Below are 23,886 nucleotides of genomic sequence, written 5' to 3'. Positions count from 1 at the left end.
TAAAGTACTTAATTTTGTAGTGGGATTCAATATAAACTGTAGCGTGATTCGATATTACTTTTATTATTTAAATTTTATATTCTGCAGTAGACATTAACCATATTTCAAAGACAATACAACTAATTATGAAATGTACTTTAGTCCTACTTAAGTGTAGGACGCTAGCATATATTATTTATATATTAAAAATATTTTTCGGTAATAAGTATGATCTCTTTTTAAAAGTATGCTTAAGTGTTCTTCTTTTCCACAAGGGTTGGTTGATCAGCTAGGCTGTTTTACTGTCAAAACTCCTTTGAAGGTTATGTTTGCTCTTTGATTTGAAATGTTGTGTAAGAGCAGTTGGTTTCATTAGTCTCACTCTGTGGTTCTTAATGCATGTTTGGGTTTTGTCCTTGGCTATAGAGATGTCTCTTTGAAAATTGTCCTTGATGTAGTGAAATGCTGAGAGTGTGTTTGGGCAGTGCAGTTCTTGCCTTGAGGAAGAGACAGAGTTTGTTGAAGAGAATGGAGACCCACATTTTTGCCCCGTCTGTCAGGGCTCTAAATAATAGAGAGCATATCTCCTTTCTAAATTCCCATCTGATTGCTAACAGGTGTTTATGCACATAAATTTGTTATTACCCTCATTCTAATGTTGATTTATCCAGAGTATTGTGAATGAGTAACCTTGTTCTTACAGTTAGTATTTAGCATAATACATGTTTAAACAATCTCCATATAAGGGCTTTGTATAGTCATTCTTCACTTAAACACCTTTTTAATATTTTTCATTTATGAAAAATGTTTTGGATCTTTAAGATGTTTTAATGATTTTGAAAGAAGTCTCTTAACGTCTCGGTTACGTATGTAACCCTCGTTCCCTGAGGAGGGAACGGAGACGTACGTTAGTGACTAACGAATGGGGGTTTCGCTTAGAAGCCAATCATCTTCGAGTATTCAACAGCGCCCAATGGCAGTGCCAATGCCATGGGCATGCGGAATTTGCATGCGTAACTCCGCCCCACCTCGTGGGTATATAAGGAAGTACGCTGGCAACATCGCATTATGTTACTGCTGCAGGAGCCAAGACTGAACTCCGCGTTCCAGGCAGCACAGCTGACGTGGCAAAGGAAACGTACGTCTCCGTTCCCTCCTCAGGGAACAAGGGTTACATACGTAACCGAGACGTTCCCTTTCGTTCAGTCACTACGACGTACGTTAGTGACTAACGAATGGGGGTTCCAGTACAACAACGCCACTCAACTGTCATCCAGTGCCCTGCGTAAGTGTGAGTACCCTGTCGTAAGACTAGTACGGACGAAGGACTCCCACTTATCACAGGATTACCAAGGTACACTGGGAAGCATATCCCAGTGAGGGAATGCCAAGATGCCTACCCGTGGGGAGGACTTAGAGAATACACATATGACCCGCTGAGGGCTGCATATGGAAGATCTCTAGGGTACCAGCCGAAGGTGGATTTTTAACCCTAGGGGTGGCAGGGACTTGCCAAGGGAAAGACACCTGCTCGCTGAGGAGGCTTACGGTGGAAATACTCGTGTGGGGGTCGCCGGAGGGGAACCATGCACACGGAGCACCTGGCCGGACATGAGGGTCTGGGCTCGAAAGGGCAGACTGAACTGATGTCGGCGTAAGCAGTGCTGGAGGAGCTCAGGGCTCTCGGGGAGCTCACCTGAGGGAAAATATCGCACGTATCCAGTCCTTGGAGTGGAATGGCGAGCAAGCGAAGACACCTGAGCCTGGCCCATTACCGGCCACCCGTAGGGGCGAGTACATAGTCGGACACTGGCTCCACTCGGAGATTGTAGAATCTGGCGAATGTGTTGGGTGTCGCCCAGCCTGCAGCTCTGCAGATGTCTGTTAGCGAGGCGCCATGCGCTAGAGCCCAAGAGGAGGCCACACTCCGGGTGGAGTGTGCCCTCACACCAAGGGGACATGGTCGACCTTGCTGCTGGTAAGCCAAAACAATGGTGTCCACTATCCAGTGAGACAACCTCTGCTTTGAAAGAGCACTTCCCTTCCGCTCTCCACCATAACAGACAAAGAGCTGGTCTGAGGTCCTGAAACACTGCGTCATGTCTACGTAAGCGCGGAGAGCGCGTACTGGACAGAGCAATGCCAAGGCTGGGTCTGCCTCCTCCAAAGGCAGCGCTTGCAGGTTCACCACCTGATCTCGGAACGGAGTGGTGGGAACCTTGGGCACATATCCGGGCCGGGGTCTCAGGATCACGTGAGAGTTAGCCGGCCCGAACTCAAGGCACGCTTCGTCAACCGAAAATGCTTGCAGGTCCCCGACCCTCTTAAGCGAGGCCAATGCGGTCAGCAGAGCCGTCTTCATAGACAAGAACTTAATCTCAGCCGACCGCAAAGGCTCAAAGGGAGGCCTCTGCAGAGCACTTAAGACTACTGAGAGGTCCCAAGAGGGAACGAGAGGAGAGCGAGGAGGATTCAGTCTCCTCGCCCCCCTCAGGAACCTGATGATCAGGTCGTGCTGACTTACCTTTTTGTCTCCCAGGAGATCGTGGTAGGCAGATATTGCGGCCACATACACTTTAAGGGTGGAGGGAGACAGCCTTCGCTCCACCCCCTCCTGGAGAAACGATAGCACGGACCCGATCGGGCATTTCCAGGGGTCTTCTTGGCGGGAAGAACACCATGTGACGAAGAGGTTCCACTTCAACGCATAGAGACGTCGCGTAGACTCAGCTCTAGCGGAAGTGATGGTAGCGACCACCGCAAGTGGAAGGCTACTCAAACCTGCCGCGTCCCGTCCAGAAGCCACACGTGGAGCTTCCAGAGTAGAATGGAGACATGGAAGTAGGCGTCCTTCAGGTCGATCGCTGCAAACCAATCGTCTGGACGAACGCATTCGAAAAGGCGTTTCGCTGTCAACATCTTGAACGGAAACCGGTGAAGGTAACGGTTCAAGACGCGCAGGTCCAGGATTGGTCGTAGCCCACCGGTCTTTTTGGGTACAATGAAGTACGGGCTGTAAAACCCGTAATTCATCTCGGCTGGAGGGACAGGTTCGATCGCACCCTTCGCCAGTAGGGTGGCAATCTCCGCTCGCATGACGGGGGCATTGGCCCCGATCATAGTGGAACGAACTCCCCGGAAGCAGGGAGGAACCTGCGCGAACTGAATCGCGTAGCCGCGCCTGACGGTCCGCGCGACCCAGCGGGACAGCCCTGGAAGCTGAAGCCAGACATCCAGAAACTGCACCAGCGGGGTCATACGGAGTACAGACGTACCCGGTGTGGGCTTGCAGCGATGCAGCGTCACCGGCCCGGACATGGGAGGCTGAGGGGCGTCCCGGTGCGGGGGCACGGTTGACTGCTGCGTCCTGACAGAGGAGACCAGGGAAGGACGCACGTTCCACTGGGGTCTGCTCTGCCAGGAGGCTGGCGACAGAGTGGGATGCGAGTGGCGGGACCCGTGGGTGGCGCGCACCGTCATCACCGGACTCTGTGGGCTCAGGGATGGGAGTGTTAATTCTTTCTTTGACCAACATAGGGTGCTGCTGACCCGGGGGCCAGCAGCAGAACAAAGGATTCTCCCCCGGCCCTCCACCGGGGGAAGGAGTGGTCCTGCTACCATCTCCTTGAAAGAATTTCCCATCCCTGAGCCGTCCGTCTCAGGAGCGCCGCTTGGCCTGGCGTTTAGCGGGGCGCGGGGCGGCCTGAGGGGACTTGGACGCCTTCCTACGGCTTCCTCCACGACCCGGCCCGGGTGAAGGCTGCTGCTTGGACCGGGTGGGAGGGGCGGGAGCCTTAGGAGGGCGTCCTCGGCGTGGAGCAGACTGAGGCGACTGTGCCGGCGGCTGGGTGGAGGCAGCAGCTGGCCGCCGGGGCAGTACGTGTTTGATAGCCTCAGTCTGCTTCTGGGCGATTGAGAACTGTTGGGCAAAGTCCTCAACCGCCCGCCGAAGAGGCCGGCCTGGGATATGGGGGCATCGAGGAACCGGGTCCGCTCGGTGTCCCGCATATCGGCCAGGTTCAGCCACAGGTGACGCTCCTGGACCACATTTGTGGACATCACTTGACCCAGGGAGCGTGCGGTCACCTTCGTCGCCCGGAGAGCGAGGTCGGTGGCGGCACGCAGCTCATTTAAGAGCCCCGGATCAACTCCACCCTCGTGCATGTCCTTGAGGATCCTGGCCTGGTAGACCTGAAGGATCGCCATGGCATGCAACAAAGCGGCAGCCTGCCCCGCGGCTCTGTGTGATTTCGCCACCAAGGTTGATGTGAATCGACAGGCTTTGGAGGGGTGCTTAGGATCACCTCGCCAGGTTGAAGCGCTCTGAGGACACAGTTGCATCGCAACAGAACGTTCAACTGGAGGGACCCCAGTGTACCCTTTAGCTGCCGCCCCATCGAGGACGGAGAAGGCGGAGGAAGTCGCCGAATGGTCACGGGAAGACAACGGGGACTTCCAGGACCGCGCGAGTTCCTCATGAAGCTCGGGAAAGAAAGGTATTGGGGGCGGGGACTGACGGTTGTCAGCGCGCGCTCCCAAAAACCAATCGTCGAGCCTTGAGCGTTCGGGACAGGGCGGAGGGTTCCACTCTATCCCTAAGCTCGCGGCTGCCCGAGACAACATGGCTGTCAGCTCTGGGTCCGACTCGGGCAATGCTGGCGCGCCCGAAGGCGGCAGCACAGCCGAGTCATCATCCTCAGAGGACTCGAGCCCACCTTGTGATGCGGTGACCGACATCGCATCTTCCTCCGGAGCGCCAAACGAGATGCGCGGGGGGGCAGGAGCCGGCCCCGCGATCTGCGTCTGAACACTCGCGGGTTGCAGTGTGCAAGACGGGGGTGTGGCCCGAGGCATGAGCGTCGGGGCTTTGTTCCACACTGTAACCGTAGGGTCACCCTGACCACCAGCCGAAGTACTGGGCCTCTGGGACTCAGTAGATCGGGGTGTGGTAGAGGGGACTCTCACTTCAGTACGAAGGTCATGGAGTCTTGACCGCAACACCGCGATGGTCATGTTCCCGCAGTGGGAACATGACTCATCCACAAACGCTGCCTGGGCATGTTGAAAGCCCAAACATACCAGGCAGTGTTTGTGCCCATCAGAGGGAGATAACGACCGGCCACACCCAGAAGTACACGGACGAGACATCCTGAAAAGGACGCGTCACGTGTAAGCTCTTTTAGGAGAGGAAGCTTCGCAGAGAACGCCGAAGCGCCCAGGGACCACACACCAGCTGTCTAGCGGACCACTGCGCAGATCAGCAGGCAGGCAGTATGATGATCACTGGAACGCGCCGTAACACCAACGCCTCTGGAAAGCTGTTCGTCTCGAAAAGCTGTCGAAGACTCAGATCAGGCTTGAAGGAGTGAAGAGATCCTCTTGGCTCCAAAGCAGAAACATAATGCGATGTTGCCAGCGTACTTCCTTATATACCCACGAGGTGGGGCATTGGGCGCTGTTGAATACTCGAAGATGATTGGCTTCTAAGCGAAACCCCCATTCGTTAGTCACTAACGTACGTCGTAGTGACTGAACGAAAGGGAATGCTCTTTAAGGCTGCATTTTTTAAATCAAAAATACATTAAAACAGTAATATATTGAAATGATATTATAATTGTTAACTGTTTGTCTATTTCACTATGGTCAGTCCTTGCATGCAGGAGTTCTAAATCTATAAATAAATTGAATACTGGAATGAGTAGATAGATTTTTTTGTGTGTGTGTTCCTAAAGAAGGAGAGACGAATCATAGCTTGCAGCAACTCTTAACTTTTTCTAAACCTGCTGCCTTTGTCCTAAAACATTTTCTATACATTTTGTATGCATTTTCATTAAAATCGAAAAAATCTCTACATTTTTTATCATACAAATAAGGACACAAAATCTTATATACCTGTATGATTTTGTTTGTTTGACAAGACAAAAACATACAGACTGGGCAGTCGTGGCCTAATGGTTAGAGAGTCGGACTTGTAACCCGCAGGTTGTGGGTTTGAGTCTCAGGTCCGGCAGGAATTGTCGTTTGGGGTAGTGAATAACCAGCACCCTCTTCCACCCTCAAAACCACGACTACCACGTAGGTGAGACCCTTGAGCAATGCACCGAACCACCAACTGCTCCCTGGGCGCCGCAGCAATATGGCTACCCACTGCTCTGGGTGTGTGTGGACACACTACTGTGTGTGCACTTGGATGGGTTAAATGCAGAGCACAAATTTCAAGTATGGGTCACCATACTTGGCCACACGTCACTTCACACATACATACATTAGATTTATACAGGGCTTTATACAGAAGCACCTTTACAGTGATAACTGTAAAGAAAGAGAGAGTTAATAATAGTGGTGTCAACAATAATCGATTCGGCAATGCATCGCAATGCGGGGCATGCACGATTCAGCATCGATGCGGCTAAGTGCCATAATCGATTATGTCACCGTTTATTTTCTAGCCTTGAGTTGGACAATAAAATTGCGAAGTTTCAATTACTTCCGGGGTCATAACAACAACAACAATCAAGATGGCTGAGGCGGAGGGAGATGACTGATTAATTAAAACACTGATGTTCACTGCTGGAAAAAGTTGGCTGTTATTATTGCTCTATTTAATTTCAAATGGTTCTAAAGCAGAGAAGAGAAACATTTCTCATTCAAAGCACAGAAAGCAGTGATTTATGTTTTCTTTTTCAGGTTTGAAAATGCCATATCCAATACCCTGTACCATTCAATTTTATTTTATTTAATGACATTTATGTCAAAGATACAGGAGAGTGATAGTACACATATAGCAGCCAATAAAATCTGTTGTTCAATATCTGACTTCTTGTATTGCCTCATGACTGATTAAAAATTTGCCTTGTTGTGTGCAGTAGAATTTTGATGCATCGCAATGCATCGTAGAATCGAATTGAATCGAATCGTTACCTGGTGAATCGTAATCGAATCGAATTGTGAGGGCAGTGCCAATGCACACCCCTAGTTAATAATAAGAAAGAATCATTGATGCAAACATTTCATTTAGTCTAGATTTAAAATGACAGAGTTTGTCTGCTTCCCGAACAATACTAGGAAGACTGTTCCAGAGGTTGGGTGCTAAATAGGGAAAAGATCTACCGCCTGCAGTTGAATTTTATATTCTAGTTATTATCAACAGGCCAGAATTTTGAAATTACAGTAGATGTGAAGGACGATAATGCGTTAAGAGCTCGCTCAAGTACTAGGAGCTAAACCATTGGCATTTAGTGCTTTGTAAAATGTGCTTTGTAACGCAGTGGGCAAGAGATGTAACCAGTAGTCGTGGCTTGGGAGTGGTCTCGTAGGGCAGCGAAGCAAGTACATTCTGAAAGTTGTTGTCTTTCATCCATATGAGCAAAAAATACATTTTCTGGCTTTTCTCAGTCTAGAAGACACCAACTTCTAAAATAATTCCACATTTCTACTACATAAATGACCCAATTTTAATACACATTAATCTTTCCAGCGTTGAAGTACCCCTTTAAATTCTCTGCATTTGTCATTGAGAGCATATGTTGTAATTTAGATAATTTTTTAAGATGGGAAATGTAGTTTTTTTTACAGATGCTAGAAATGTGGCTTTCAAATGAAAGATTGGTATCAAAGAGCACACCAAGATTCCTAACTGACGACGAAGACTTCAGCAGCGATGAAGTGTTAGAGAGTATTATAGGTTACTACGTGCAAAGGTTTTTGGTCCCATAATTAAAATCTTTTTTTTGTTTTTCAAAAAAACTTTATTAAGTAGTAGGAAATAACTAATCACCCAATTTTTTTATATCAACTATGTATTCTGTTAATTTTGTGAATTGGTATGTTTAGTCAGAGTGCAAAGAAATATAGAGCGGAGTAACATCAGAGTAACAGTGAAAATGCAGTGAAAGCTATGCTTCCTAATGATCTCCAAGGGTAGCATGTACAGGATGAAAAGCAATGGTCTTTGTACTGAGCCTTGCGGTACTCCATACTGAACAATATGACACCTCTGAATTGACCCATGCCAATGCAATTTCACTAATGGCAACATCATTTTCGAGTCTATTCAAAAAAATTTTGTGGTCGATAGTATCAAATGCAGCACTAAGTTCTAGTAACACTAAAAGAGAGATACAACCTCGATCGGATGATAAGAGCAAATCAATTTGAACTCTAATGAGAGCAGTCTCAGTCCTATGATACGATCTAAATCCTGACTGGAAATCCTCGCAGAAAACATTTCTTTAACATATAATTGTGACTAGAAATTAAGGAAACAGAGCAGGAAAACGGGAACTACGTGAAACAAAACAGAATATCAAAATAAAATTCCAAGACCATGACAGCTTGGCAGTAGTTAGTGACTCATCTTGACTTGTTGACTCTATATTTTCACACTTCATCATTCTCATATGTAAATAATGTAAAGCAGTCCTGCCTAATGATAGCCATCCAAATATATTTACTGCAGTATAAATGGCATCTCTACCAGTTGACACATTTATGGTCACATGCTTTATTTAATTGGCATTTTTTTATAGCCAGTATTTTTTATTTTGATAACACATATTTTTAAGATAGCTCATATACGTGGGTTTTATTGTACAGTGTAAATATGTATTGAATTGAATTGTACAGGACAACTGGGAGATCGTCGAGGGCTTGCGTGGTGGTCTTTCCATTGTTCAGGAGCCAGAGAAGCAGTACGGCTACATGCTGAAGAAGAGAAAATGGCCCATGAAAGGTTGGCACAAGGTATGTGTGGGAAATTGTCTTGCCTCTACAAATGTTTTATTCAAAGCATTTGGAAAATGTGGAATAATTGGATGAATTAGTGTAAGTGCAGAGATTTCCAGAAGTACATCTCAGAGCAGCTTAGTGGATTCTTGCTAACCTGTCTGAACACATTGTGCTCACACTGATGGACTCTGGGGTGGCTGATAATTAAAGCACTTGATGAATGATCTTCCTGTGCATCATTTTGTTCAATTTAAGCACACAAACACATCTTTCTGATGCTAAAAGTACTTTCTCCTATGTCATTTAACCCTAAGTAAGCCATTCAAAGGTGTATTTGCCTTGCAACCAAAAGAGAATAGACAGAAAAGAGGCATAGGGATATACAGCCTCTCATTCATCAAGAGTGTGTTAGCGTCCCGTGAGAGGACATTCATCATTTACCGAATAAATCTGACCCAAGTTTCTCCTCTGTCCTCTCCTCTTTGTGCTTCTTTTTTCTCAGAGATACTTCTACTTGGACAAGGGCATTTTGAAGTACGCCAAATGCGCAGCTGATGTGAGTCTAAAAGGCCTCACATATATAAATACTGTATATACACACACACTCACTCAATCCATTGAACTAAAGCACTCAGGACTTTTAGTGGTCACTTTCCTTCATCGTCTTTATAGAGATCCAGCAATCTTCAGAGGTCTTCATCCTCAATCTTTCCATCAATACATGTTTCCTGCTGATAAAAGCCCCTAGCTTTGGGAATGTAAAATCAAGGCTAATTTCCCCAGGGTTCAATAGCATCATCTATAGCCGATAGTTTACAAATGTGTACACTTCATAACAGAAACTGTTATGCTATCACTGTGCTGCGACTGCTTTCCCTCAAGCCAATCTGCCCTCTTAAGCAGCATTATGAAGTGGACGCTTATGGCCAGGGTATTAAATTGTATTGAAAGCGCATAATTAACCTGCCATATATCTTTCAGATTTATCTGTGGATTTTTTAGCCTCTAAATCAAGGCCACTAGTCGAATGTGCCTGTGAGAATGCATCATTGACAAGGTTATGCATTAGCAAAATTAGCCAAAGCCCTTTTGTGTTTTACAGTGCTGCAAACTCGTCGTTTTAAATGCACAATATGTTCCTTACACAGGGTTGGGAACCAAGAAAAAATACTGGAAATGAATTACATTTAGTCTAGTACAGAATTAATGACTGTTATGCACAGGGTATTTTTAGTGAATTAAACGCTCACAACAAACTAATCAGGGATGCATTTCCCAAAAGCATTGTAAGCCTAAGTTGATTGTAGAGACCATTGGAGGCAATTGTTCTACGATCAACGCAATCCTGTGTAGTTACTGACTGATTGTTTATATGTTTATATGTCAGTGTGTAATAGTAGTCAGTTTTGCAAGAATTGTATTAAAGTGGTTTATTATCAAATGTAATTATTAATATAATTTATTAAAAGTAATGTATTATTTTGTTATTTCGCACCTGAACCGTTTTATATATATATAGTTCAAATATTTATTCCTTATAAATTCTACATTTTGTTTTGTGTTAATCCTAAATTCTTCACAATTCTCATCCCTACTTTTATGTTATTTGTGCAAATCTATGAAATAGCCACAGTAAGATGGGATTACTTGGGCTATCTCACTCCATCTGTTGTATTTTTGATGTAAAGGATGCAGTACATTTGATTATGGGAAAGCAAAACCAAGAATTCACTTTGACTCTATATTAGGAGATCTACAAGTCTACAAGAGCAACATATTTGCTCAGTAGTAATTTGAGTGTGGTGTAACTGAGTAACATAATGTTGTATTGATATATGAGGTTGTTGATATTTATAGGTCAAACCTTCTGCTTGTGCTGTGTGCAGGTCGAAAAAGGCAAGCTCCATGGCTGCATTGATGTAGGACTCTCCGTCATGGCCATTAAAAAGAAAGCCAAGTGCATTGATCTGGATGCAGAAGAAAACATTTATCACTTGAAGGTATCACAACAGTTATAGTATTAGGCTGACCTCAACATGCTCTGCGGTCACTGGAAGAGCATTAGTGGAGATTGATGCATACTGTAATTTTGCTGCAGTTTTACTGGAACATGTTTCATTATGATGGTACAGTAGATTTGCTTGAGCCTCATATTAAAGTAGCATTAGGAGGGGTTTTTTTGCGTTTAAAGTTTTGTGGCTATATGAGGAGTTTTGATGTCACATCAAGAAATGAATTTAGAATGCCTTTTAAATTGCAGTAAAATGCAATCTAAATAAAATTTCAATTGAGATGCAAACAGAATGCAGAATTGTATAATTACACATAATTACAATTCAATTCAACACAAATAAATCCATAAACATCATGTGCACAACACATCGGGTATTTTTAGATTTAGCAGATCATATGTATATATATTATTAATATAATATATTAATAATAAAATTACATATTAATAACATTGTGTACTTATTTAATTCATATATATTTCAATCATTTTATTTATATAAGTATATCTATTTTTATATAATATAATAGATATTACATTTCCCAGAATGCTTTTAGATATTTTAGATAAAAAATGTTATGTCAATATGAAATTGCTTAATATTAACTTATAAATAATAAGAATACATTTCTAAATAAAAACAAAAAACAAAACATTTATTCGTTTTTTTCAAAAAAACTTGATTAACGAAATTCCTGTTTAATTTCTTTGAATTCTTGCATTTTGAAATTTGTCCAACCGTGTTTTTACTGATATTTTCTTATATGTTGTATAGTCTGGCTTATCATATTCAAAGCTTTTAGAAAACCATTACAATCCCAAAACAGATTAACAGTTTGATATAACATAGCTTTACGAACCTCAACAGAGAGGTTGATTTTAAAATTTAATTTTGCGCCCATGTAGTGGATCCTCTTTTAAAGAGAATTATTATGGGATAAAATAGGCTTCCATTCGTTTTACTCCAGTTTGAACTCTTGATCTCAGGAATAAGAAGCAAGTCCTTCAAATACAAAGTCATGAGGTCAATAGCATCAAGAAAAACAGCTTCTGAATCCTGATCCTTTAACTGTGGTCTCCTTGTACTTGCAGATCAAGTCCCAGGAGCTGTTTGATGAATGGGTCTCTAAGCTCCGTCACCACAGACTTTACAGGCAGAATGAGATTGCCATGTTCCCTCATGAGAAAACGCTCTTCCACCCTCATTACCCCCTCACCTCCTCCCCCACGATATCCGACAGTCAGTCCATCAGAAAGGTAACGCCATGGGACGTGTAGAGGGTTTAGATGGAAAGATAATGTCAAATGAAATGACTGTGCTAGTGCTTTAACTTTGAGAGGACGTTATTGTACTTTAATGTCTACAGCATTTGTAGCACTAACTTTTAGAACCAAAACATACTAGTTCATGTATTTTGTTATTTTGGTCACCAACACTATTCAACAGTGTATACACATTTATGAAGGTATTAAAAATTCCCTCCATATTTCCACCACTTCTCAAATGATCTGTGATGATTGTGGAAATCAATGTTGATTGTTTCAACATTTAGCCATATATTGGTTTTTATCTTGCTTAGGCTAACTTCATAGTTAGTATTAGTCCTAAATACACAAAATTAAAGCTGCGCCTTCACACTTTGGTCGCTCTATCGACATCTATCGCATGGTACTTGCAGAACAGCTCTCACATCAGTTACATGCTCTTCTGCACGGATGAATCTGATGCTTTGAGGAATTCCCATGGTTACCAGTGATTACCATATCAGAGTGGATCTGTTATTATACAGTACACCAAGATCCACTGACAGTAAGAAGAATTTGCAGATAAATTGCCAATTATGATAAAGTACAAAATCCAACCTGGCAACTCTAAATTTAAAGCATTATTTGTAGACTTTGAACACATGTACTCAGTCAATAATGGAATACCAATCATATTTAATCAAAATATCTTTCATAATACAGCTTTAAATAACATTGTTATCATTTTGCATACTTTGACAATCACAGATTGATTGTGGAAATGATGCACAATTTAAATAGTGGAGATAGTGATAAAAAGGGATATTTGCAATTGTTTGGTGTGGTGGAAATGATGTCACATCTGTGGGACAGTTGTAGTTTTTGCAAAATAGATGTAAATCAATTTCACAAAATAAATATTGAAATGTCATAAACATAATTTATCTATGAATAAAATGTGAAAAAGGTAACCCTAAAATAACAAAAGAAAGAGAGAAAGGAAAGCCAAGCAGGCACACACACACACACACACACACACACACAATATATATATATTTGTTTGTTTGTTTATGATGTGATTTGATATGATATGATATTATTGATATGATATGATAGGATAGGATATATGATATGATATTATTGATTGATATGATATTATATGATATGACAACTTTAAACAGCCAGAATGTTATGAAACTAATATTGTTTTACTTTACTTTGAGTTGTATTAATACATTTAGCCTTATTTCTCTTTCTCTCTTTTTCCAATAATTTTCTTTTCATGCTTCTCTCTCTCTCTCTCTCTCTCTCTCTCTCTCTCTCTCTCTCTCTTTCTCTCTCTCTTTATGTAGCGTGCATCTCTTGCAAAGCAGTCCTCTCTTCACTCGCCTGTATCTTTTACCAGCCAGGCCAAGGTGACCGCCTGGCTCCAGTCTTCTGATGACATGGACAGGTGCACCAAAGGTACACACACACACACACACACACACACACACACCAATTTATGAAACCATCTCACACTGAAGATGCTGTGTCTGCATCATTTTACTGCACAATGTTCTTTCTCTCTTGCTCTCAGAACTCTCGGTATGTGAGGCTCAGCTCCTGGAATTGAATCACTTGTTAAGAAGTATGGAGGTGTTACACCGCACCTACTCTGCCCCAGCCATCAATGCTCTGCAGGTTACATGTCATTCACACACAAAATTATATCAATTATAATATAACTATAACTATAATTAATTATTTTAAAAAAAAAAGTATTTTTTTTTTGTTAACAAAATTACACAACTGTATATCAGAATATTGTTCTTGGTTAGATTAAAGGGATAGTTCACCCCAAAATTCTGTCATTATTTACTCACCCTCATGTCGTTCCAAACCCGTAAGACTTTCATTCATCTTCAGAACACAAATGAAGAGCGTTTTGATGAAATCTGAGAGCTTTCTATTCAGCCATTGAAAGCTACACAACTGACACTTTGCCGCTTCAAAAAAGTTCATAAAGAGATCATAAAAATAATCCAAATGAATTGAGCGGTTTAGTCCAAATTTTCTAAAGAGACTCAACTGCTTTTTACAATGAACAGATTGAATTTAGGCTTTTATTCACATTTAAAAATTGATCAGCAAACATAAACAAAAGCTCAACCAAACCTGCTTGATGCGTGAGAACAAACCTCATTGGTTCTTGCGGAAGCTCAAACGTGATGCGTAACACAGGAGAATGAACCTCATTGGTTCTTGTGGAAGCTCAAACGTGATGCGTAACACGAGAATGAACCTCATTGGTTCTTGTGGAAGCTCAAACGTGATGCGTAACACGAGATCAAACCTCATTGGTTCTTGTGGAAGCTCAAACATTATGCGTAACACGAGAATGAACCTCATTGGTTCTTTTGCAGAAGCTCAAATGTGATGCGTAACATGAGAATGAACCTCATTGGTTCTTGTGGAAGCTCAAACTTGATGTGTAACACGAGAATGAACCTCATTGGTTCTCGCACATCAAGCGAACATGCTTGAGCTTCCGTTTACCACAACTGAATCGGTGAAAGTTGATATGTGAATAAAAGCCTAAATTCAATCTGTTCATCATATAAAGCGACCGTGTCTCTTCAGAAAACTATACCGCTCAATTTATATGGATTCGTTTTTCATTTTTGGGTGAACTAATCCTTTAAGTGTTTTACATAATATCCAACAAATGTAAGAATGTTTTTAGCTGTATTAGTATTATTTTATATTTTTAAAGTGCCCCTATTATGCTTTTTCATCAATTATCTTTCATGTAGTGTGTATAGCTGTTTGGGAATGTAGATGAAAGAACTGATTCTGAACTGCCTGAAACGAGTCTTCAGTAATTCCAGTCTTACTTTGTGCATTAAACTATGAGTAGGTTTGTAACAAATTGACGTAATGACAGCCAATAATCTTCATTACCCGTGAACAACGTTTACTTTGCCCCGCCCTCAAACACTGTAGTTGTAGCTGAGGCCTAGAAGAGTGTGGTTCGTGTTGTCAGTATGTCGAGAAGACACTGTATTCTGCGCTGTGAAAGCAAATCCACTTTGCATGCACTTCCAGGATGAGGACTGGGGCTGGAATTGATATGGTAAAACCAATTCGTATCACTCTGTGTATTCTAGTGCTGAGGAAGCCTCCGGATGTGCTGTAAGCAGTAGACCAATCAAAACAGACTGGGCTTTCTGGCCAATCAGAGCAGAGTAGGCTCTCAGAAAGGAGGGGTTTAGAGAGACTGAATCCTTGATCGAACCATTTCAGACGTAAGAAAAGAAGTGATGCTGCAACGTAATACGTATATTATGAGAAAATGGAAGTGTTTTTTGACCTTGGATGCATGTAAACCTATTGTAGGAGACAAAATTAGCACCCTTTTAAATATCTTAATAGGAATATTTAAAATTTTACTTGGAAAACTTTTCAAAATGTTTAATAGAAAGAACTTGTTTAAAATGGCTGCCTTCAAAAAAGGCCAACCTTAGTCCCTCAGGCAGTGGTCCAGCTGTGCCTGTGGATGCGGTTAATGTTCTTGCCTACGGCCCAACTGACAAACAGTCATTCGGTTGACAGCACAAGTTCAGAAGGATAGCCATGATGAGATTTGCAGTAATAAATCAAATTATTCCACATAACCGCGATAACAGATGAGATATTATTCAGAAAGCTGTCCTTTTCATCTTCTAAATGGGCCACCTTATTATATTACAGTTTCTGTTTACTTTAGCTGCTGCACATTTAAGTGTTGTCTCTGGATATTTCTGTATTTAAAGGACAAGTTCACATATTGTCAATTTGTGTTATCTGGCAGACAAATAAACATGGAAAATGTGTGCAGATAACATGGAGAGAGTACACTTTCATTTACATATACAGTGAGGAAAATAAGTATTTGAACACCTTGCTATTTTGCAAGTTCTCCCACTTAGAAATCATGGAGGGGTCTGAAATTGTCATTGTAGGTGCATGTCCACTGTGAGAGACATAATCTGAAAAAAAAATCCAGAAATCACAATGTATGATTTTTTAACTATTTATTTGTATGACACAGCTGCAAATAAGTATTTGAACACCTGATAAAATCAATGTTAATATTTGGTACAGTAGCCTTTGTTTGCAATTACAGAGGTCAAACGTTTCCTGTAGTTTTTCACCAGGTTTGCAGACACTGCAGGAGGGATTTTGGCCCACTCCTCCACACAGATCTTCTCTAGATCAGTGGCCAATAAAACACTAAGCTAAAATCAGTCAAGTAAATTTAGGTATCACAAAATTATAATGTATAGTATGAAAAATTGATATTTTTTTGAGATTCGCTAAAGATTACATTTAATTTAAAATTAATTATGTTTTTTTTTTTTTAAGATTAACTTTAGACAGCAAAGCTTATCTAAATGTAAAATTAAGGGAAATGAGCATGCAAAATTAAATATCCAATATCGGCCAAAATATATATCCAGTATTGATTGATACTGGTATATTAAAACACACACTATGTTGCCAAACGTATTGGGATACCCCTCTAAATCATATAATTCAGGTGTTCCAATCACTTCCATGGCCACAGGTGTATAAAATCAAGCACCTAGGCTAGGCATGCAGACGCTTCTACAAACATTTATGAAAGAATGGGTCACTCCCAGGAGCTTAGTGAATGAATTCAAGTGTGGTACCGTGATAGGTCGCCACCTGTGCAATAAGTCCATTCGTGAAATTTCCTCAATAACAAATATTCCACGTCAACTATTATTGGGTTTATAACAGAGTGGAAAGAATTGGGAACAACAACAAAGTCCACGTAAAATCACAGAGCGGGGTCAGCTCATGCGGAGGCGCACAGTGTGCAGAAGTCGCTAACTTTCTGCAGAGTCAATAGCTACAGACCTCCAAACTTTGTGTGGCCTTCAGATTAGCTCAAGAACAGTGCGTAGAGAGCTTCATGGAATGGGTTTCCATGGTCGAGCAGCCGCATCCAAGCCTTACATCACCAAGTGCAATGCAAAGTGTTGGATGCAGTGGTGTAAAGCACGCCGCCACTGGACTCTAGAGCAGTGGAAACGTGTTCTCTGGAGTGACGAATCACGCTTCTCTGTCTGGCAATCCGATGGACGAGTCTGGGTTTGGCGGTTGCCAGGAGAACGGTACTTGCCTGACTGCATTGTGCCAAGTGTAAAGTTTGGTGGAGGGGGATTATGGTGTGGGGTTGTTTTTTAGGGGTTGGGCTTGGCCCTTTAGTTCCAGTGAAAGGAACTCTTAATTCTTCAGCATACCAAGACATTTTGGACAATTTTATGGGGACAGTTCAGGGATGGCCCCTTCCTGTTCCAACATGACTGTGCACCAGTGCACAAAGCAAGGTCCATAAAGACATGGATGAGCGAGTTTGGTGTAGACAGAGGAACTTGACTGGCCTGCACAGAGTCCTGACCTCAACCCAATAGAACATCTTTGGGATGAATTAAGAGCAGAGACTATGAGCCAGGCCTTCTCGTCCAACATCAGTGCTGGACCTCACAAATGCGCTTCTAGAAGAATGGTCAAAAATTCCCATAAACACACTCCTAAACCTTGTGGAAAGCCTTCCCAGAAGAGTTGAAGCTGTTACAGCTGCAAGTATTTCAGTATCTTTTGTTTTGTGTAGGCTTCAATGTACGACAGTCCGAAAAAAGAGAAGAGACATCCCAGAAAATGGCGTGGCAAGAATTGTGGGAAAGACAACAAAACCACCCTGCAGGTGATCCGTGATCTTCTAATTGCATACCTGATTTAAAAAACAAAAAACATGTCCTTTAAAACATTCAGTTTACAAGAGAGCCATGCATTTTTAATGTTAATGCAATTTTTATTGAGCTGATTTGCTGATGTATTATGTGCATGAATAATGTGATGATAATGAAAGTCACTCTCGTTCGCACTCCTTGTCCTGTAGTCCCTTAACTATTACACAAAGGACCATTAAGTATTACTGCATGGATGAGAAATTTCCTATTCCATTTTCCTCCGGCCATTTATCTCACAGTGTTCCTTTTGCAAAAATGAATAGCACCATCATTGACCTGGCATTTCCTCTGATGTTTTCAGGTTCCGAGCTGTATTTCAGCAGGCTCTGTCCGTCTCCATGCGTCCAATCCCAACCTCTCTTCAGTAGACCTGACCAATGAGAAGAGTTACCATGAACCTCTAGACTCCCCTATAGACGTATCCAAACTGCAGGAAGACTTCTGCCGCGTCGCAAACAACCGTGAGTGCTGCAACAGAAAACTAGTGAATCTTTTTTCAACTAGATTTAGCGATGTATCACTAGAATGTGCCTTTCGTGACAAATGATGCCGCATTTTTTTGGCCCAAAATGTCTTATTTGCATATAAAATGCGTGTCATTAGGAGAAAATTGCTGAGGAAAAAGCCAAAACCATGGAGAATGCAACAGATGTTGATTGCAAATGATTTTTTGCACTTTATCTGAAAATCAGTATCTCGTAGTCAAAGAAATTTCCCTGCTCCTTGAGTACAAGTCAAGAGGTTTCATTGGACAATATCACAACTTATCTTGATGAGCTGACCAACAAGAATAAAATACTAAAATACTTAAGGCAGTATGAGTTTCCATGCTAGTTGCTGTTGTATTATGCTGGGTTTGATGCTTCTCTACATGATAGACAACCATGGTATTTCTAGTGGAGACGGGTCACAGATGACAAAAGATATCTAGCTGATTAAGCTACTTAAGAGTGGTAGGGATAGCAGCAAAGCATCTCATGCTAATGATCAACTTTTTAACTGGGTGAACTGAACTGATATCCATTTAAAGGGTTTGGTGGCTTCAGACCTGCAGACAAAGTGTGAATTTAGATGTGTTATTTAAATCTGTTATTTTCTGCATGTGGTTGGCATGCAAATGGTCAAACAGTATAGCTGTTTATTACTGGTGCTTCTCTCACAATTTATTGCATCCCTGCTGAATAAGAATATATCCTAAATAACTCAGTTCTTGAACTAATGTACATTTACAAAGAACATTTGGAAGAAGTCAAATTTGGTTTAACAAGCTTTTTATTTTTTTATTTCTGCAAAATATCAAATCTATATCAACTCAAGTGTACGTTTTTACTGCACATTTCCTGTTTCCTTGCTATAGCTACCTTTTTTCAAATCACCTTTATGATCTGCATCTGTACCAGTTTTCATGTGGAGGCCAAAGCAGCCTTTACACTCCTGCTATGATGAAACAGGGACAACACTTAGTCTAAAATGCACATTTTGCTTCCAGACATTTGATTCATATGTATGTATACTCCCTCAAATTACAAACAGATTGTGTTTTATAAATCTTGCATGAAGATGTGAGCATCAAAACCAGATTCTTAAATGATTTGTCCGCCTTATATAGATACGAAATGGTGCTCAACTCTTTTTTTTTATGTGTTTGTTTCCAGTTCATACAACCATGAAATCTGCCCTGTGCATGCTGACTACAGAGAAAGAAAGACTTAAACAGATGCTGGAGCATGAGTCTTGTCCCTCCCCCTCGGCGCAGCTTCTAGGACTAAAGAGTGCCCTGTCTGCTGTAAGCACACAAACACGCACACATTTCCTCTCTGTGCATTTCCTCATGCTCAACGCTGTTTACTAACAATCGTTTTGTTTCTTGCCTAAATACTTATTTAAAGCATTGCATGCTACTTAAGCAGAGCCATTGTTTTGTGCAGATGTAAACATGCTTCTCGTATCAATTCATGAACGGCCAAAGTATACGAAAATAATTAGATGTGCTTTCTAATAAAGTGCAGAGAATTAACTGCGGAAGTGCTATTGTAATAAAATGAGCACGTCGACCTTCTAATGCATCTTGTGAACAATAGAGTTGACCCTCCAAGGAACCATTTTTACATGCTAAAAACAGTCTGTGCTAAATCAAGTTCTGTAACACTGAATTATGACTCATCTTCCTTAGTGAGTCACGTTTTTGTGAAGCAGACCCCCACTCTAGCACTTCTGAGTATAAACGGCAAACATCTGCTGTCTGTTAGAAATGCCGGGGAATCTTTTTGAAATTCACAGTCCACCTCCATCCTTACTGGAAACATTAAGGGCCAGATTAACTAACAGCTTGCACCAGAGCAAACCTTCTTTTGCCGTTAAAAAAATATTCAGGATTTAATAAAGACATGCAGTGAAAAACTTGCGTTGGAAAGGCGTAGACAGGGTTATTTTTGCGGCTGATCTTATTGCATATGCATTTGTAGGAGTTTCCCTTACAGACGCAGAATTTATGGGAGGAGAGTATTTAAATAAACCATGCAAGGTGATTTACTGAGGTTTGCACTAGTAAATTTACTGGTATTTGCACCATTATCAAAAAGCATGTCTTAAACCAGACAGTAATTAGTTCTGCTCTTGGTAGATTGCGTTGGTCATTATGGAAATTATGAAAATTCTTTCAATTTGCATGTCGTCAGTAGATCACGATCAGCACTTTCCACTTTCATCTATGTTTTTTTGGAATCGTGCTCTCACGCTAATTTGCCCTGTTTTGTAAATCTGGCCATAACTTTGTGTTCTGTTAGACTTTTTGAAAGGAATAGTTCACCCAAAAATGAAATTTTAAGTAATTTAGTCACTCTCATCCAATTCTATCTTGCTTTCTTTTATACAACACAAAGATAACTATTTTGAAGAATGTTCATGTTGCACTTTTCCATAGAACAAAAACATGCCAGGCCTGTCTAACTCTAAAAAAGACAAAAAAGTCATTAACTTTATCTGGCACATTCTCATTTTGCACTCAAATCTCAAATTCATATCTTCATATTCAAACTAGGACTGTCACAATATCGATTCACTACACGTTTATCTGGCCAGCCAAAATAATTCACAATAACAATATTACTGCCATATTGATAGAAATTTTAGAGAACAAAATGCAATGTTATCAAAGTCATCTTTAACCTTGTTTTTTTTAGTTTAGTTTTCTGTTGTTTGGCCAAAAAAATCACACAAGAAATGCGACTGTAGGGAGGCAGAAAGATAGTTTGTAGCTATTACTGTACACAAGTGTACAAAAAGAGCTAACTTTTTTGTGTGCAGATAGAGTGTTTCGCTTTCACCTGTCATCTCCAACATGATTTTGTGCGTCAGTAGTAGCCACACACTCCCTGTGTTCCATTCTGAAGGGCTCATCCCAATGCCCTAATGAAAGGGAGTAAGAGTGTAGGAGACAAAAAAATCTGTTACCTTCCTGTGCAAAGAATCATGGTCGCAAAGTGTCTATCAGTTGTACTCTTCGAAATCCTTTATTCCGAAGGGCCCTTTGGAGTGGCTAGTTTTGAGCACTTTGCTTTGAAACATTGCGACCATGATTGTTCTCTCTCCGAAAGGCCGCCCGGAGGTGGATATATCCCATTTGGAATGCAGCCAGTGTGTCTTCTTATCCTTTTTTTCAGACTGTTAGCTTCCAGCTAAGGGTCAGTTAGTTCACCCAAAAATTAAGATTCTGTCATTAATTACTCACCTTCATGTCGTTCCAAACCCATAAGACCTCCGTTCATCTTCGGAACACAAATTAAGATATTTTTTATGAAATCCGAGAGGTTTCTGAACTCCCAGGCAGCAACGTCATTGTAACTTTCAAGGCCCATTAAGGTCTAAAAAACAAAACAAAAATAACCACTTTATTCAACTATTTATTTTCCTCTGTGTCCGTCTCTTACGCTGTTGACGTATTGTAAACAGTGCAGTGCTTCTCGGTTCAACGTCAGAATGCCGCCTCACCATTGGCCGACACTGTTCACGTGAGCACCACAGGCTCTGCACCATTCCAGCCGAGGAATAGGGTCGTATCTAGTGAAACCATCTGTCATTTTCTAAAAAAATATATATATGTATATACTTTTTAACCACGAATGCGCAACTTCGGTAAACTTCTTGTGAAAAACACAAGAATCCGTGCCAGTTGATGTCATCGACATCAAAACCATACCAGAAAACAAAACCAGACCCTTTTCACAGACTGTGATGACGTGTTTTAATGGTCATCAGTATTGTAAATCCTGCAACGTTTTTTGTATGTTCATTTTTTTTTATATATATGTACATTTATAACACTAAAACGTTCTATTTTATTACTTTTGCATCAAATGACAAAAAACAAGTTAATGCTGAGGGTGTTTCGAATACAGCGTCTCTATTTTTTCCCTCTTTTTGAAAGTTGTGAAATCACTATTTCTTTTGCTATTTGAGCAAATGGGCACACAAAAAATATTTTATGTATTCTCTCATTCACATCTATAATATTTAACCCAACTATGACGACTTCCGCTCTGAGAAACCTGGAAATGTGAAAAGGGTCTGTTAGTGCGAGATTTGAAAATGTATTTGCGTTCATTTCTCAGCTTGACAGTCCTAGTCACTATATGCCTTTGTCGCAAAGGTTTGAAATACATGAGGGTGAATAAATGATGTCCTTATTTCTGGTAATTGCTTAAGGTATGTTTAATAATTAGAAGCTCTATGTGGACGTCATGTGAGTTTTTGCTGGTTGCTTTTGCAGGCTGTAACGCAGAACAATGAGCTGAGAGAGCGTCTGTGCAAGATTCATGCTGAGTCGCACATCTCTGAGCCCTCTGTCCATATAAACCTGAGTCCTGGCCCCCTGCAGGTGGGTCTGGGAAATGTGCTATCACCTCCCTCCCCACCTCCTCCTCCTCCTCCTCCTCTTCCCCCTCCTCCCCCTACTACTCCAATGACATTATCAAGTCCAGACCATTTCTACAGCTGCCACCAACCATACACACTACTTTTCATTAGTCACTGCTCATTATTCACAAGAGATTTCGTTAATGTAGAAAGAACTATCGTAAGATTTGTCAGCCGAATATGTTTCGTCACCTCGGGTTAAAACCTGAGGCTTAAGTTCATTTATGTTAATTGAATCCACAGCTACTCTCTGGAGAGGCTGAGTCAGACTTACTACTCCCAGTTAATCATGTCTCTGGGTAGTATACGCCCAAACCCACTTGCACGCACCCTAACAATCTAATGCACCCACGCTTCACATGCTGTCATTGATATGTTGCTTGAAATTGCTTTGTCAATAACCAACTTCCCTAATTGACATTCTAGTCAACATAATGCTTTTACGCTAATTATCTTGCAAAGCTCTGCCAACTCTTTTCTTTTTGTGTTGCTGCTTCATAACAAGTCGTGATTCAAAATAAATTGTTCGCTAATTATGGTTTTTTTTTTTGGTCTTGTGCTGATAAGAAATATTCTCCATCATGTAGCATTTTTGTTTCCTTTAATCTTCTGTTGGGATCTGTTTGCTTCATATTTCAGCTAATGAGTTGACATATGAAAGGAATATCCAGGACAAATCTTACTCTCAAAATGAAAAGAAATAAATAAGATACAATAAATACAATTTTGTATTATATAAGGGATATTAAACTTTTTTGAAGACCAATAATTTGACTTTTTCATGACAATTAGGCATATTTACCAGATCTCTGTAGCCTACTGTGATATATACAAATCTTATTCTCATAATTGTGACATGTAGAAATGACTCTAATGAGAACATTTCAATTATAAAGTACATTTGTGCAATGTAATTCTAAGTCTTAATATGTTCTGTTCTGAATGTAACCCTTCTAATGTATTCAAAATCTTACCGACACCTTTTGCATTCCTGGTTAAGTTTGACCTGGTGGAATGTGAACTTTTAAAGCAAAACTAAACCATATTTTATTTGTCTCATCAATTAGTACAAAAAAACATATATATATTTACGGGTCAAAATGGAACTGAATGAATTTTTAAAAAACAATGTAAATGGACGGAATGATTCATTTCTATAGTACAAGAATTAGGAAGATATTTTTGTATGTTACAGTAATGAGAATTGTT

The 23,886-nt window shown here is 41.1% G+C and overlaps 2 protein-coding genes across 4 annotated transcripts in view; both read left to right on the top strand.

Annotated features, from left to right (window-relative positions):
* gtf3c6 (general transcription factor IIIC, polypeptide 6, alpha) overlaps positions 1-23,886 on the top strand; it is a 1,355,101-nt gene that overhangs the window by 832,819 nt on the left and 498,396 nt on the right. The gene's annotated exons all lie outside the window — the stretch shown is intronic.
* osbpl3b (oxysterol binding protein-like 3b) overlaps positions 1-23,886 on the top strand; it is a 98,234-nt gene that overhangs the window by 51,833 nt on the left and 22,515 nt on the right. For 2 of the 3 annotated variants that reach the window (XM_079836711.1, XM_079836712.1), the window contains 9 exons: positions 8,605-8,721; positions 9,209-9,262; positions 10,593-10,706; positions 11,810-11,974; positions 13,315-13,426; positions 13,542-13,645; positions 17,625-17,717; positions 18,065-18,224; positions 19,419-19,549. In XM_079836711.1, the coding sequence (XP_079692837.1) occupies positions 8,605-8,721; positions 9,209-9,262; positions 10,593-10,706; positions 11,810-11,974; positions 13,315-13,426; positions 13,542-13,645; positions 17,625-17,717; positions 18,065-18,224; positions 19,419-19,549 (1,050 nt within the window). Of the gene's footprint in view, positions 1-8,604; positions 8,722-9,208; positions 9,263-10,592; positions 10,707-11,809; positions 11,975-13,314; positions 13,427-13,541; positions 13,646-17,624; positions 17,718-18,064; positions 18,225-19,418; positions 19,550-22,531; positions 22,640-23,886 lie in introns of all 3 variants that reach the window. The other variant, XM_079836710.1, reaches the window with a different exon arrangement.

Source organism: Gobio gobio (assembly GCF_949357685.1).
Source record: "Gobio gobio genome assembly, chromosome: 15".
In the NCBI taxonomy this organism is placed as follows: domain Eukaryota; kingdom Metazoa; phylum Chordata; class Actinopteri; order Cypriniformes; family Gobionidae; genus Gobio; species Gobio gobio.
The sequence above is the reverse complement of the archived record's forward strand: the minus strand, read 5'-3'. Positions and strand labels throughout refer to the sequence as shown.